This window comes from Puma concolor, chromosome A2 (assembly GCF_028749965.1).
Source record: "Puma concolor isolate L17-30 chromosome A2, mPumCon1.1.hap2, whole genome shotgun sequence".
NCBI classification, from domain to species: Eukaryota; Metazoa; Chordata; class Mammalia; order Carnivora; family Felidae; genus Puma; species Puma concolor.
In genome coordinates, this window is record NC_141668.1 from 168,201,333 (window position 1) to 168,214,320 (window position 12,988).

At 51.8% G+C, this 12,988-nt stretch overlaps 1 protein-coding gene across 3 annotated transcripts in view; it reads right to left on the reverse strand.

The window, feature by feature from the left end:
* CATSPERD (catsper channel auxiliary subunit delta) overlaps nt 1–12,988 on the reverse strand; it is a 42,812-nt gene that overhangs the window by 21,464 nt on the left and 8,360 nt on the right. For all 3 annotated transcript variants that reach the window (XM_086699360.1, XM_086699358.1, XM_086699359.1), the window contains exons 6-10: nt 9,310–9,377; nt 7,355–7,468; nt 4,095–4,178; nt 2,159–2,309; nt 1,188–1,283 (exon numbers count right to left, since the gene is read on the reverse strand). In XM_086699360.1, coding sequence (XP_086555486.1) covers nt 1,188–1,283; nt 2,159–2,309; nt 4,095–4,178; nt 7,355–7,468; nt 9,310–9,377 — 513 coding nt within the window. The remainder of the gene's footprint in view (nt 1–1,187; nt 1,284–2,158; nt 2,310–4,094; nt 4,179–7,354; nt 7,469–9,309; nt 9,378–12,988) is intronic.

Here is a 12,988-nt window from a genome sequence, read left to right on the forward strand (position 1 = left end):
GTCCCCAGGTTGACGAAATGGGGACTTGGCTGTACAACAGGTAAAAGGTTTCAGGTATGCAGGAATTAATCGTATTTGTAATGTTAAGAAGAAAAATTCCTCTAAGGGACCGTGCACCACTGGTTTAATTTTAAGGAAATGTGTATCATGGATTTCTATAATTATGAGTTAATTTTAAATAGATATAGGGACATAGATAGTAGGATGTAATGCAACGATCAGCAAACAGAGGGAAATAGTGACTTAAAACTCAAGCGACGGCCCCCTTCGCCCGGTTTACTCCACTATTTGCCTTTCCAACCCACGAACCGTGTGAGGAGAATTACTCGGGCGAATATCATCTTTTAAGGCAGCACCAGGACAATGATTTGGTTGCAAAGAAATCCTGGGGATGCCAGCTGGTGGGGGTTGAAACGTGTCCCCTCCAAAAAAGACAGATTGGGGTCCTAACCCCCAGGACCTCAGCAGGTGACTGTATTTGGAGATCAGGTCTTTCCAGACATGATCAAGTCCCAGCGAGGTCATCAGGGTGGGTCCTAATCCAATATGACTGGCATCCTTATAAAAAGGGGAAACATGGGGCACCTGGGAGGCTCAGTCCGTTGAGTGTCCGACTTTGGTTCAGGTCATGATCTCTCAGTTCGTGGGTTCGAGACCCGCGTTGGGCTCTGTGCTGACAGCTCAGATTCTGTGTCTCTGCTTCTGATTCTGTGTCTCCCTCTTTCTCTGCCTTGCTCCACCCCCCCCTCAAAAAAACATTATTTTTTTTTTAAAGGGGAAATATGGACATGGAGACATGCCCAGTTGGGGGCACAGTGTGCAGACATAGGGGACAAGGACCGTCTACAACCCAGAGAGACAGGCCTGGGGCACATCCTGTCCTAGAGCGTCTGCGGGGAGCACGGGCCAGCCCACATGTTGATGTCGGATTTCCGGCCTCTAGAAACGTCCCCGCACCCTCCTTCCCCGGTTTGTGGGCATTTGTGGTAGCGGCCTTAGGAAGCGAGCACCCGATGAACGGTCCATCGTGGTGAAAAGGCACAATAGTTTATGGCGGGAGCTGCTCTCGAACGTGCGATGATCACACTGTGGTTTGGTTTGGGCCGGACTGGATCTAGCGGGGTCAGCGGCGAACAAGCCCAGTGTAGGGCACCTTCTAGAAAGCTACCCGTAGGCTGGCCACGCACTGGCAGCGATGTTGTGGATGGTGACGTTGGCTTCCGAAACGGAAGAATACGAGATGCCAGGTTCTTCGTCCATGGGGACAGGGTAAACGAGCTGACCTATGAGACAACAGGGCAGGATCATGAGGAAAGGGACCCCCGCCGCCCGCCCACCCCAGCCCTTGGTTAGCGACTCAAAGGGTAACCGAATGGAGGCAAACACGGCCCGGGGCCGCACCGCCGTGGAGCGTCGCACAGAATGCGCTTAGGTTTGAGCAAAGCAAGCCTGGGTGGGACAGGAACGCCGGGCACCGGCTGCAGGTTTCCGGAGAACTGCTTTTCTCACTGCGGGAGGCATGAATGCCCTGGAATGCCTTTTACTATATGGGTAACATGGAATCAGAGCTTCCTTTCTGGCATGAGCGCCCCGAATGGACCAGTCAGCCCTGAGCCCTTTCCTTGCGTGGGGTGGGGCTGGGGCGGGGGTGGGGGGAAGACAACGGTGTTCAGGCGGCCTGACTGGTGCTGTGAAGCGGGCTGCGATTGTAGGTGCCCCTGCAGCCACATTGTGCCCAGGGGGCCCTGACAGTCCGCCTTCCCGGGGTGGGGCTGCCTTCTGCTCCCTGTGTCATGCTGGCCGGCGGGCTGGGACTCATGTAGCAGGCCAGCCAGAGGTGCGGTGACTTTTCCCGGCCAGGGGAAGCCCTGAGCCACGTCCCAGAGTCGTGAACCCGTGGTTCCTGGTTGGAAGACCAGGGTTGGCCTAGGTGACTGGGGTGAGGGGTGACTTTCAGAACCAGCCCGCATGGCCCTAAAGACTAGAGGAGGCAGGAAATGGGGTGTGGTGGGGTGCTGGACACAGTGAGGGCTCACAGTGGGAATGGGTTGGTCCCAGTCTGCTCAAGCCAAGGGAGAGAAAAACCCGCTGTGCTTTCCCCACCCAAGGGGACATCATGGGGACACCGAGGGCGGCCCCAAGCCTGGGCCTCGCTCACCTGCGTTTCCAGAAACCAACAGGCTCTTCTCAAACCAGAAGATCAGAATGCCTTTCTGGCCCGGGGTGATGAGGATGTCAAGGGTCCCATTGTAGTCAAAGGGCAGCCCCAAACTGCGGTTCAGGGGGTGTTCTGAGTAGCTGAACATAGCCTGAGAGAAAGAGATCGCTGAATCCCGGGGGGTGACGGAAGGAGTCACTGGGTCGAGGGCGTCCGCGAACTTGGTCACTGGGGCTTCCTTCAAGCCTTATTATCGGGGCCAGTGGTTCTCATTGGGGCGGCCCTGCCCCCAGGGGACACTGGGCGATGTCTGGGACGTGCGGGGCAGTCGGGACCGGGGGAGCTCCTGGAGTGGAGTCGATGAGGCGGGGGTGCTGTTCCACACCCACAGCGCCTGGGATGGCCCCAAACAACTATTCCTGCCACAGGGCACGCAGGGCCGAGGCGGAGGAGCCCTGCCCTCTCCCTCTGGGCTGCCAGAGACACAGCGCTCAGGGCAGGATGGATGGCACGCGGCCCCCAGTGCCCCCACCTCGAGGACACGGGGGCCGGGCTCGTCTCCCTGACCCACTGAGCCTGTGAGCGCGCATCGGGCCCGACCCAGGCCCCCTGTGTAATACGCCGGCTGGCTCCGGTCCCCTGTCCCCGGGCTGGGCTGCCGGATGGCAGAGGAGCCAACTAAGACAACACGGCAAACACGAAGGAGGTCAGACTTGAATCGCTGACAGGGGACGCCAGAGACAGGGCGGAGCTCCCGGCCACCCCTCCCCCATGTCGAGGGCCGTGGGGTCAGGCGAGGGGCTCCCCTCACTGCACAGGGAGCCCCAAACCAAAGGCTCCTAAAGTTTCAGGCACTCAGGGGCCAGGGGGAAGGGAAGCCAGGAGCGGAAAACCACTGAGCACTGAGTACTGAGTACTGAGTACCAAGCAGAGAGATGTGCCCTGCTGGTTTCTTCCTTCTCCTTAAGGAGGCTGTGGTCAAGGCACCTCAACAGACTTCAGCTGGACTACAGACAGAGACCTAGGGTCAAGGGCCCAGTGGCGAGGAATGCAAATGTGCAGCGAGCAAACCCCCCAGTGTAGACGCCTGCCAGCCAAAGCCTCTGGGATTGTGGGTAGGCAGGCCTGAGAAATCGTGCGCCGGTGGTAACCACGTGGACACCACCGCACTCACTCCAGAGCGACGCACGGCCCAGGGAACCTTATGCTAATGAGGGCACTCACGTGGGGACGGGACCACGCACCTGATCAGGGGGTGAGGGGCTTTCAGCCACGGAGGTCAGCCCAAATTCTGGAAGCTTCCTCACAGCAGGGCTCCCCTGAACCACAGAGCTGTACATCCCACTTACAGTATCTGAAATGCCTGGGTACTGACTGTACCTAATCTTTTTCTGACTTAATATTTTTTTCTTCAAATGCACTTTCCAGTCTTATTCTACGGGGTATCTGTGATATCTGTTTCATATGCCAAGTTTCTGAATACACATGAAAATAATCTTTAGCCAATAGTTCAACATGAAACATTTAAGACGATCTTTTGCGCGGTCAGTGACACATGCCCCACACCTTGTACTGTATCCCTACTGTTCAGCACAGTGCTTAGCACCTCCTGGACACCACTTAAATGCTGCCAAGTGCATGACGGAGTGGACAAACGAATGCGGGGGGAGATGGGTGGTGGGTGTGTGAGTGGGCAGGTGGGTAGATGGATGCATAGGTAGGCAAATGGATGGATGAACGGCTGAGTAGGTAGGTGGAGTGGTGGGTGGATGAATGGATGGACAAGTAGGTGGGTGGATGGATGGATGGAGGGATGGGTGAGTAGAGGGATAGTGGGATGGATGGATGGATGGGTGGATGGATGGATGGTTTTAACGAAAACCTGGCTTAGGGCAAAGGTCAGTTAAGTCTTTCATCCCCGTCCAAAGCTACTCACCTTCCCTTGGTCAATGAGAAGCAGCCCAACCTGTGACAAGGAGTGAAAATAGAAGACCCCACCCAAAGACCCGACTAGTTCTGCCTGTGAAACAAACAGAAACATACAACATATGAAGAAATCATTAACATGTGTTTGATTTTGACTCCAGATCACCTAATAAGCTAAAATGAAGGAAAGTCTATTTTGTTCTGGTCTATTTCCCCTCTAGGGAAGTGTAGCATGTAGGACAGAACCTTGAATGAAGGCAGCCTTGTTTGGGGGGTGCTGGGGGAAGTGGTGCGACCCAGATTGCCAGATGCTTGCCTAAATCATTCCCTCCTGCCTTGGTTCCTCATGCCTGATTTCTGGTTGGTCAGCAAAGTGTCTGGAAGCCAAGCGGAGGCATGAGGTCACCCAAGGGCCCTAACCTAGGGGCAGCGGGACAACACAGCTGGCTGCCTCCAGACATCTCCAGGTAAGAGAGAGAAAGACTATTATTTTATTTAAGCCTCTTAAGTTATTAAGGGGAATTTTCTAATATAGACAGTGCCATGAACTGAATTGTGTCCCCCCACCAAATTCGTATGTTAAAGTCATAACCCCCCGTCTTAGTCCATTTTGGCTGCTAATGGACAGTTTGGCTGCTTAGTGCATTTTGGCCAAAATGCCACGCAGTAGCTTGTAAACAACAGAAGTTTAGTGCTCACAGTTGTGAAGGCTGCAAATCTGAGGTCAAGGTGCCAGCATGGGTCACGTGAAGGCCCTTCCGGGTTACAGTCTTCTTGCTGTGTCCTCACATGGCAGAAGGAGGCTAGCAAGCTCTCTGTGGTCTCCTCTTTTATAAGGGCACTAATCCCAATCATGGGGACTCCACCCTCATGATCTAAATGCTCCCAAAGGCCCACCTCCTAATACCATCACATAAAGCACTAGAATGGCAGCACATACATTTGGGGGGAGGGACACAAACATTCAAACCAGCAAACCCGATGGGATAGTCCTTGGAGGTGGGGCCTCGGGTAGGTAATTAGGTTTAGACGAGGTCATAAGAGTGGAGCCCTGATGATGGGGTTAGCTTCCTCGTAAGAGACACTAGAGTGTTCTCTCTTCTCTGTGTGAGGACACTGTAAGAAGGTGGCCATCTGTGAGCCAGCAAGAGAGCCCTCACCAAGGGCTGAATCTGCCAGTGTCTCGATCTTGGACTTTGCAGCCTCTAGGACTCGGAGAAATAAATGTCTGTTGCTTGAGTCACCCAGTCTGTGGGGTCTGTTGTGGTGGCCCAAGCTGACAAAGCAGGCAGTCAATCCATCTCAACTGGCAGGAGTTGCCCATCAGCTCCTTCCCTGCTGGCAGAACCCCAAGGGGATGAATCACGATTGCTTGGAATCTCAGCCCTTCGGCACAAAAATAACAATAACCACACATGCACGCATGCGCGCACACACAGCAGGAAGACTACTGTATTAATAATTGGTGTTTGAGTGAAGGGGACATCGCGGAGAAGAGTAAACATCACCTAGAACTTGACCTTCTCCCCTGGGGAGGGGAGGAGTGCATTTTTGGTTGTACTTAGGATAGTCGTATTGTGTTGGGCAGAATGACGACCTTGTCAGTGTCTTTATTTGGAGAGGAAGTACGGAGATGTGTATGGATGCCAAGGTGACCAGGGGTGGACTCGTGTTGGTTCGTTGTATGTGTCAGCTGGACGGAGCTAAGGAATGCCCAGGGAGCCGGTAAAACATTATCTCTGGGTGTGTCTGTGAGGGTGATTCTGGAAGAGATTAGCATTCAATTCAGTAGACCCAACAAAGAAGGCCACTCTCACCGGTCTGGGTGGGCATCACCCAATCTGTCGGGGGCCTACATGGAACAAAGAGGGGGAGGAAGGGTGAATTTTTCTCTCTTCTCGAGCTGGGATGTCCATCTTCTCCTGCCCTTGGACACCAGAGTTTTTGGTTCTTGGGCCTTCAGACGCTGGGAATTGCTGTTCCCTGGTTCTCGGGCCTTTGTCTTCAGACTGAACAGCACAACCAGACTTCCTGGTTCTCCAGCTCATGGATGGCAGACTGTGGGGGCTTCTCTGCCCGCATAACCGTGTGAGCCAATTCCTATTATCGGTCTGTCTGTCTGTCTATCTATCTATCCATCATCTACTACCTATCTACCTTTCGGTGTTTCTAGTGATGACAGTTTTCAACGAATCACACATGTTAACCCTGAGTCCTTCTAGGCTTACTTTCGGATGAAAGTATGTAGTCGGTTAGGTTCTAGGCTCCCTTGGGCCTCCTGGGCAGGGCAGAGAAAGAGCGTTTGGGACACAGAGTTTGTGAGCAGAGTAGACTCTTTCTTCCTTCCTTTGCACATACTTCCCGAGTGTTTGGGGGGTGAGGCCATTCTCTGCATCAGAACAAAATCTCCTCATCCCCTGGGCTACCCCAGCAGCCTGTCCACTCCAGCTGTTGGGATCCCAGCCCTGCTCTGCACTCCTCTGGGCCCTCACCCCTCTATCGGTTTCCTGGGGCTGCCATGTGCTCGATGGCTTAAAACCACGGAAATTTACCGTCACCTTTGTGGAAGCCAGAAGTCTGGTGTTGGCAGAGCCGGCTCCTGCCGAGGCTGAGGAAGAAGCCACGCCACACCTCTCTTCCAGCTCTTGGTGGTGGCCAGTAATCCTCGGCATCCCTTGGCTTGTAGCCGCACCCCTGCAGGGTCTCCCTGCGTCTTCACACGGCCCTCTTCTCTGTGCGGGTCTCCCCGTGTCCTCTCCTTCTCTTACAAGATACCAGTCCCTTTGGATTTAGGACCCACCCTGGTCCAGTGTGACCGCATCTTGACTGACTAAATCTGCAAAGACCCTGTTTCCAAGTAAGGTTACACTCTGAGGTCTCTGGGGTTCTGGATGAACCTAATTTGGGGAGGGTGGGCATGTATTCGACCCAGGACAGTTCTCTCGTCTGTATAATTGGGATGATGATGTTACCTGATGGTACGGATCTTTGGATGGGCCTGGGGTTAAGGGCCATAATTATTGTGCAGCCTTTACTGTGGCTTTACCACAGTGTCCTATGACTTAACATCTTTTGTATCCTTTCCTAACTCCCTAGTCTCCCTAGCCAGCTCCTTGGACCTTGAATTTCCCCTACCCTCCCAGCCAGTTGGACCCTTTAAAGAGAGAAAAGCCCTTGGCCACCCAGCGACTGCTGATTACCCCCACCATGCAGGAGGTAAATATCTATTTGTTGATTTTGCTGTTCACGTTCTTACCAAATTGAACATACCTGTCTTTCGTAGGCAAACTTCTGAAATGTGTATCCCCGGGTGTTTGAGAAATACACATGGGTCTGAGATATCTGATCTCCATGCAAATAAGCAAACACGGAATTACTTATATCCTGGAAGAACAGACACATAGAAGTCTCTTTACTTTTTTTCCTAAATTTTTTAAATGTTTGTTTATTTTGAGAAAGAGAGAGAGAGAGCAAGCAGGGGAGGGGCAGAGAGAGGGAGAGAATCCCAAGCAGGCTGAGTGCTGTCAGCACAGAGCCCTACATGGGGCTCAGACTTACAAACCCTGAGGTCATGAACTAAGCCGAAATCGAGTCAGACGCTTAACTGACTGAGCCACCCAGGTGCCCCATAAAACAGTCTCTTTAAAAGCAGAGAAAGGGTAGAGCTTGCAACTGACAGACAGATACGTTCTAGAGACTCTAATGCACAGCATAGCGATGGCAGGCAACAATATGTATTACCAATTTCAGAGTTGTTAAAAGACTAGATCTTAATTGTTCTCACCACACACCAAAAAGGGTAATCATGTGATGGAGGTGTTAGTGAATGCTATGATGGCATTTACTGCCACCTATACGTGTATCAAATCAATACACTGTGCACCTTAAATTGACACATTGTTGTATCTCAATTATATCTCCATGGGGGGGAAAAAAAAGGAGATAGATGTTGGTGATCACGCTGCTGGGTGTTTATCCTAGAGATGAAAACTTCTGTGCGCACAAGAATGAAACCTTCATGGCAGCTTTGTTCGTAATAACCCCCAAAATGGAAACAACCAAGTTCACTCCGTGGAGTATTACTCAACAACGAAGCGGAGTGGGTTCAATACAAGTTTCCGGAGCATTCTGCCGAGAAGAGCTCGTCCCCAGAGTCACATGTCGTACGATCCCATGTATAGAACACTCTTGGAATGATGAGGTTATAGCGAAGGAGAACAGCTTAGTGTTTGTCAGGGGTTGGGGACAGTGGGGCAGCGATGTATGGAGAGCTTTGGGGTGATGGAACAGCATAGTATCTTGAGGGTAGTGGCAGTTCTGGGACTTCACACGTGTGACTTCAAACATGGCATAGAACCAGACACACGTGTTATTTCCATGTCGCTTTCCCAGTTTTAGTTTTTAGTATTTTTTTTAACGTTTGTTTATTTTTGAGAGAGATGGAGACAGAAGACAGAGCACGAATGGCGGAAGAGCAGGGAGAGAGAGGGAGACACAGAATCTGAAGCATGGCTCCAGGCTCTGAGCTGTCAGCACAGAGCCTGATGTGGGGCTCGAACCCACGAACTGTGAGATCATGACCTGAGCTGAAATTGGATGCTTAACTGACTGAGCCCCCCAGATGCCCCCTCAGGGGCCCCCCACGTTTTAGTTTTATACTGTAGTTACATAAGATGGAACCACTGGAAGAACCATTGGTAAAGGGGGCACGGGACTTCTTGTAGGGTCTGTAATTATTTCAAAATAGCAAGTTTAAAAAAGGAAGAAACTTATTTAAAAAAGAGAGAGAGAGAGAGAGAGTAGGGGGCACCTGGGCGGCTCAGTCTGTTGAGCATCCGACTCTTGATGTCGGCTCAGGTCATGATCTTGTGGTTCATGAGATCAAGCCCCACATTGGGCTCTCCTCACAGTTGGGATCCAGGTTGGGATTCTTTCTCTGCTGCTCTCTCTCTCTCTCTCTCTCTCTGCCCTGCTCTCACTTGTGCACACGCTTTCCCTCTCAAAATAAATAAATAAACATTAAAAAAAAAAAAAAGGAACAAAGGTGGATATATTCCTGCCAGCCAGGGGATCCCTCTCCTGAACTGGGGAGAAGAGACATTGCCCAAGCCCATCCTGGGACTTGATGTGCCAGCTCTCATGGTTTACTCTGTCCTTATTTTCATTCTTAATTATCTATGTTCAAAGCACTGTAAAAATGGACAGGCTACACACTGTATACTCACCACACAAAAGGGATGTCCGCTGTAACAACAATTATCACCAGAAATATGTGAAACAGGGTGTTCTATACCTAAAAGGAAAAGAGCATAAAAAAAAACAGAAAAACAAAAACATGAGTTTGTGGGGCGTCTGGCTGGCTGTTGTAAGAGCATGCGACTCTTGGTCTTGGGTTGTGGGTTCGAGCCCCATGTTGGGCATGGAGACTACTTAGAAAAAAATATAAATCATAAAAAACACGAGTTCCCTAATTTCCAGGGAAAAGGGTAGAGCGGGGTTTCTCAGCCTTGACCCTACTGACACTTGGGGCCAGATCGTTCTCGGTTGTGGGCAGTATCTCCAGACGATGGCAAGTGTCACCTGAGGGACACAGCCGTCAGAGCTGAGAACCACTGGCTTTGCAGGAACTCTTAGGACCCTGCCAAAATGGCAGGAAAGGCTCCTTTCTCTTGGCGAGGCGTTCATCGATTCTATTTTAATTATTTTAAATGTTTATTTTATTTTTTTTTCAACGTTTATTTATTTTTGGGACAGAGAGAGACAGAGCATGAACGGGCGAGGGGCAGAGAGAGAGGGAGACACAGAATCGGAAACAGGCTCCAGGCTCTGAGCCATCAGCCCAGAGCCCGACGCGGGGCTCGAACTCACGGACCGCGAGATCGTGACCTGGCTGAAGTCGGACGCTTAACCGACTGCGCCACCCAGGCGCCCCTTAAATGTTTATTTTTGAGAGGGAGACAGAGAGAGACAGAGTACAAGCTGGGGAGGGGCAGAGAGAGGGAGACACGGAATCCGAAGCAGGCTCCAGGCTCTGAGCTGTCAGCACAGAGCCCGACGACGCGGGGCTCGAACTCATGAACCGTGAGATCCTGACTTGAGCAGAAGCCGGACGCTTAACCGACTGAGCCACCCAGGTGCCCCTTGTGGATTCTATTTTAAAAGCAGAAGCTTCAGCTCCTAGGAAAATATACACGTGGCCAACAAGACATGAAAAGGTGCCCTCGACATCCCTGATCATTAGGGAAATGCAAAGCAAGACCACAGTGAGATAGCACATGCGCGCATCAGGATGGTTATTATCGGAGACACAGCAAACGAGCGTTGGCGAGGGTGGGGAGTGACTGGAACCCTTGTGCACCGTTGGTGAGAATGTAAGCTGGTGCCTGTGGCATGGAAAACAGGGTGACGGTGCCTCAAAAAATTGAAAATAGAGTTCTGGAAATCCCACTTCTGGGTCTACGCCCAAAGGAACTGAAGGCAGAGACACAAAGAGATATTTGCACACGCGCCCCCATGCTTCATGGCAGGATTATTCACAATAACTGAAACATGGAGAAAGCAACCCAGGGGTCCAGTGGCAGATAAATGGGTGAACAGAAACGTCACATATACACGCAGCAGAATATTAATCGGCCTTAAAAAGGCAGGACATTCTGGGGCACCAGGGTGGTTCAGTCCATTACGCATCTGACTTCAGCTCAGGTCATGATCTCACAGTTTGTGAGTTTAAGCCCCGCACTGGGCTCTGTGCTGACTGTGCAGAGCCTGCTTGGGATTCTCTCTGCCCCTCCCACACTCATGCCTTCTTTCTCTCTCTCAAAATAAATAAATAAACTTAAAAAAAAGAGATAGAACATTCTGGCACCTATTATAATATGGATGAGCCTTGGGGACATGATGCTCAGTAGAATAAGCCAGACACGAAAGGACAAATCCTGTATGAGTTCACTTATATGATCCCAGGGGAGTCTCGTCCACAGAGACAGAAGGTAGGTGGTGGGAGCCAGGGTGGGGAGTTAGCCCTTTGGATGCTATTAAAGAAAGTTATGAAGAAAAGGGGAAGGACGGAGAGCAGACTGACTTATGTTACGAGGAACCCTTATGGTTCCTTCAATAAATTAAAACATGGAGTTTCCACATGGCCCGGCACCTGCTCTCCTCGGTTATATTACCCCAGGGAACTGAAAACCTACATCCACACACAAACTCACACACAAAGGTGCATCGTAGCACTATTCGCGAATACCCAAAAGAACGAAACCAACCGAACGTCCACCGGCTGATGAACGGATAAACAAAAGTGGTTCATCCACACGGGGGAACATTATTCAGCCTTAAAAAGGAGAGAGGCAGTGACACCCGCTAAAACGGGGAGGAACCTCGAACACACGACGCTGGGGGAAGGAACCAGATACAAAAAAGCCACAAGGGGTGTGAGTCCGTGTGTGTGAAACGTCCAGCACAGGCTCATCCACAGACAGGAAGGGGGACCGTGACTGCCAGGGGCTGGGGCTGGGACTGGGGCTGGGGGGGGAGGTGCCAGCTAATGGGGGAGTGTCTCTTCTGGGGGTGACGGAATGTTCTAGAACTAGACAGAGGTGATGATTGTGCAACATTGCGAATGTTCTAAATGCCCGAGTACTTTGTACACTTTAAGATGGTTGGAAATGGCCAGTTTTTATGTGAATTTTATGCTTCCCTCCCCCGCACCACCTCCCGCCAAAGGAGAAAGAGGCATGAAGCTACGATTGAAAAGAACCGAACCGAAGGTCAAAGGTCGGCAAACGGGGAGGGCCAGGAGGCAGTTTGGCTGCGGGCAGTGAGTGCTGTAAAGAATGGATGGGCCCATGTTCTGGAGGCAGCTCTGTATTTGGTTTGGATGTGAAAATCGATGGGCCCAAGCCTGGTCAGAGCAGTTTCTGTGGCCTGGAACTACCGTCAGGTTCGCAGCCCCACTCGGGGTTACGTACAGTCCACACCGCGCCTGCGCACGGCCCCCACGTACCCGGGATCCGTGTATTCGGCCACCTTGTTCTCGGAGGTCACCCTGGAACTCGCTCGAGAAAAGCCAGACAGAGGCCAAGCCAAGGTGTGGCTCTTCTGCTGTGCTTCTCGGTCCCTCTCAGGGCTGCAGGCCCCTCGCCGGCCAGGGCTCAGCAAACACCTGGCAGGTACCACACTGGCTGGGCCAGGTTCCGTCTCGTGGGGCCCACAGTCTTTTGCCAAAAGTAACGCAAGTGGAGCAAAAGATGAACGAGTTGCCAGATGGCGATCTACCAGCCCGGTGGCTCTGGACTCGGTGATATCTGGGGACATTTGGGGCGTCAGGATGCATCGGTGGAGGGGCGCTCCTGACATGGGCTGGGTGGGGCCAGGGATGCCCTGCACCCCACAGTGCCCAGGGTGCCAGCACCCCCCCCCCCCAGAGAATGACCTGGCCCTAAATGTCAGCAGCAGTAGGGTTGAGAAACCTTGATGGACCTCTTTCTTTCTCATCTCAATGGGTACTCAACCATCCTTCTTTTCCAAAGAATAGTACCTTCCTTGTCTTCGTTCTCGACCTCGCCACCTTGCATGCTACGGGATGGTTCTCTTCTTTCTCTCTCTTCATATGGCTTACCTTCTCTCCTGTTCTCTGTCCCTAACATGCAGTAGGTGGGACTGAATATTCCCATCACCCAGGCTTGTCACCAAGTGCGTACAAGCCATTCTCGGCCCTCCTCGATCCTTCCTGACATCCACTCCCACGCAGTTCCCGTTGATGTCCCTCATTGACTCCAATCAGTCAGAGCGGGATTTTGTGGCTCGTGACCACGATCCTGGACAGAAACACTAGGTTCCCACCGTGTAACCAATTTTCATTTGAATTTTAAAGAACAAGGTGATGTCCAGGGGCTGACATCC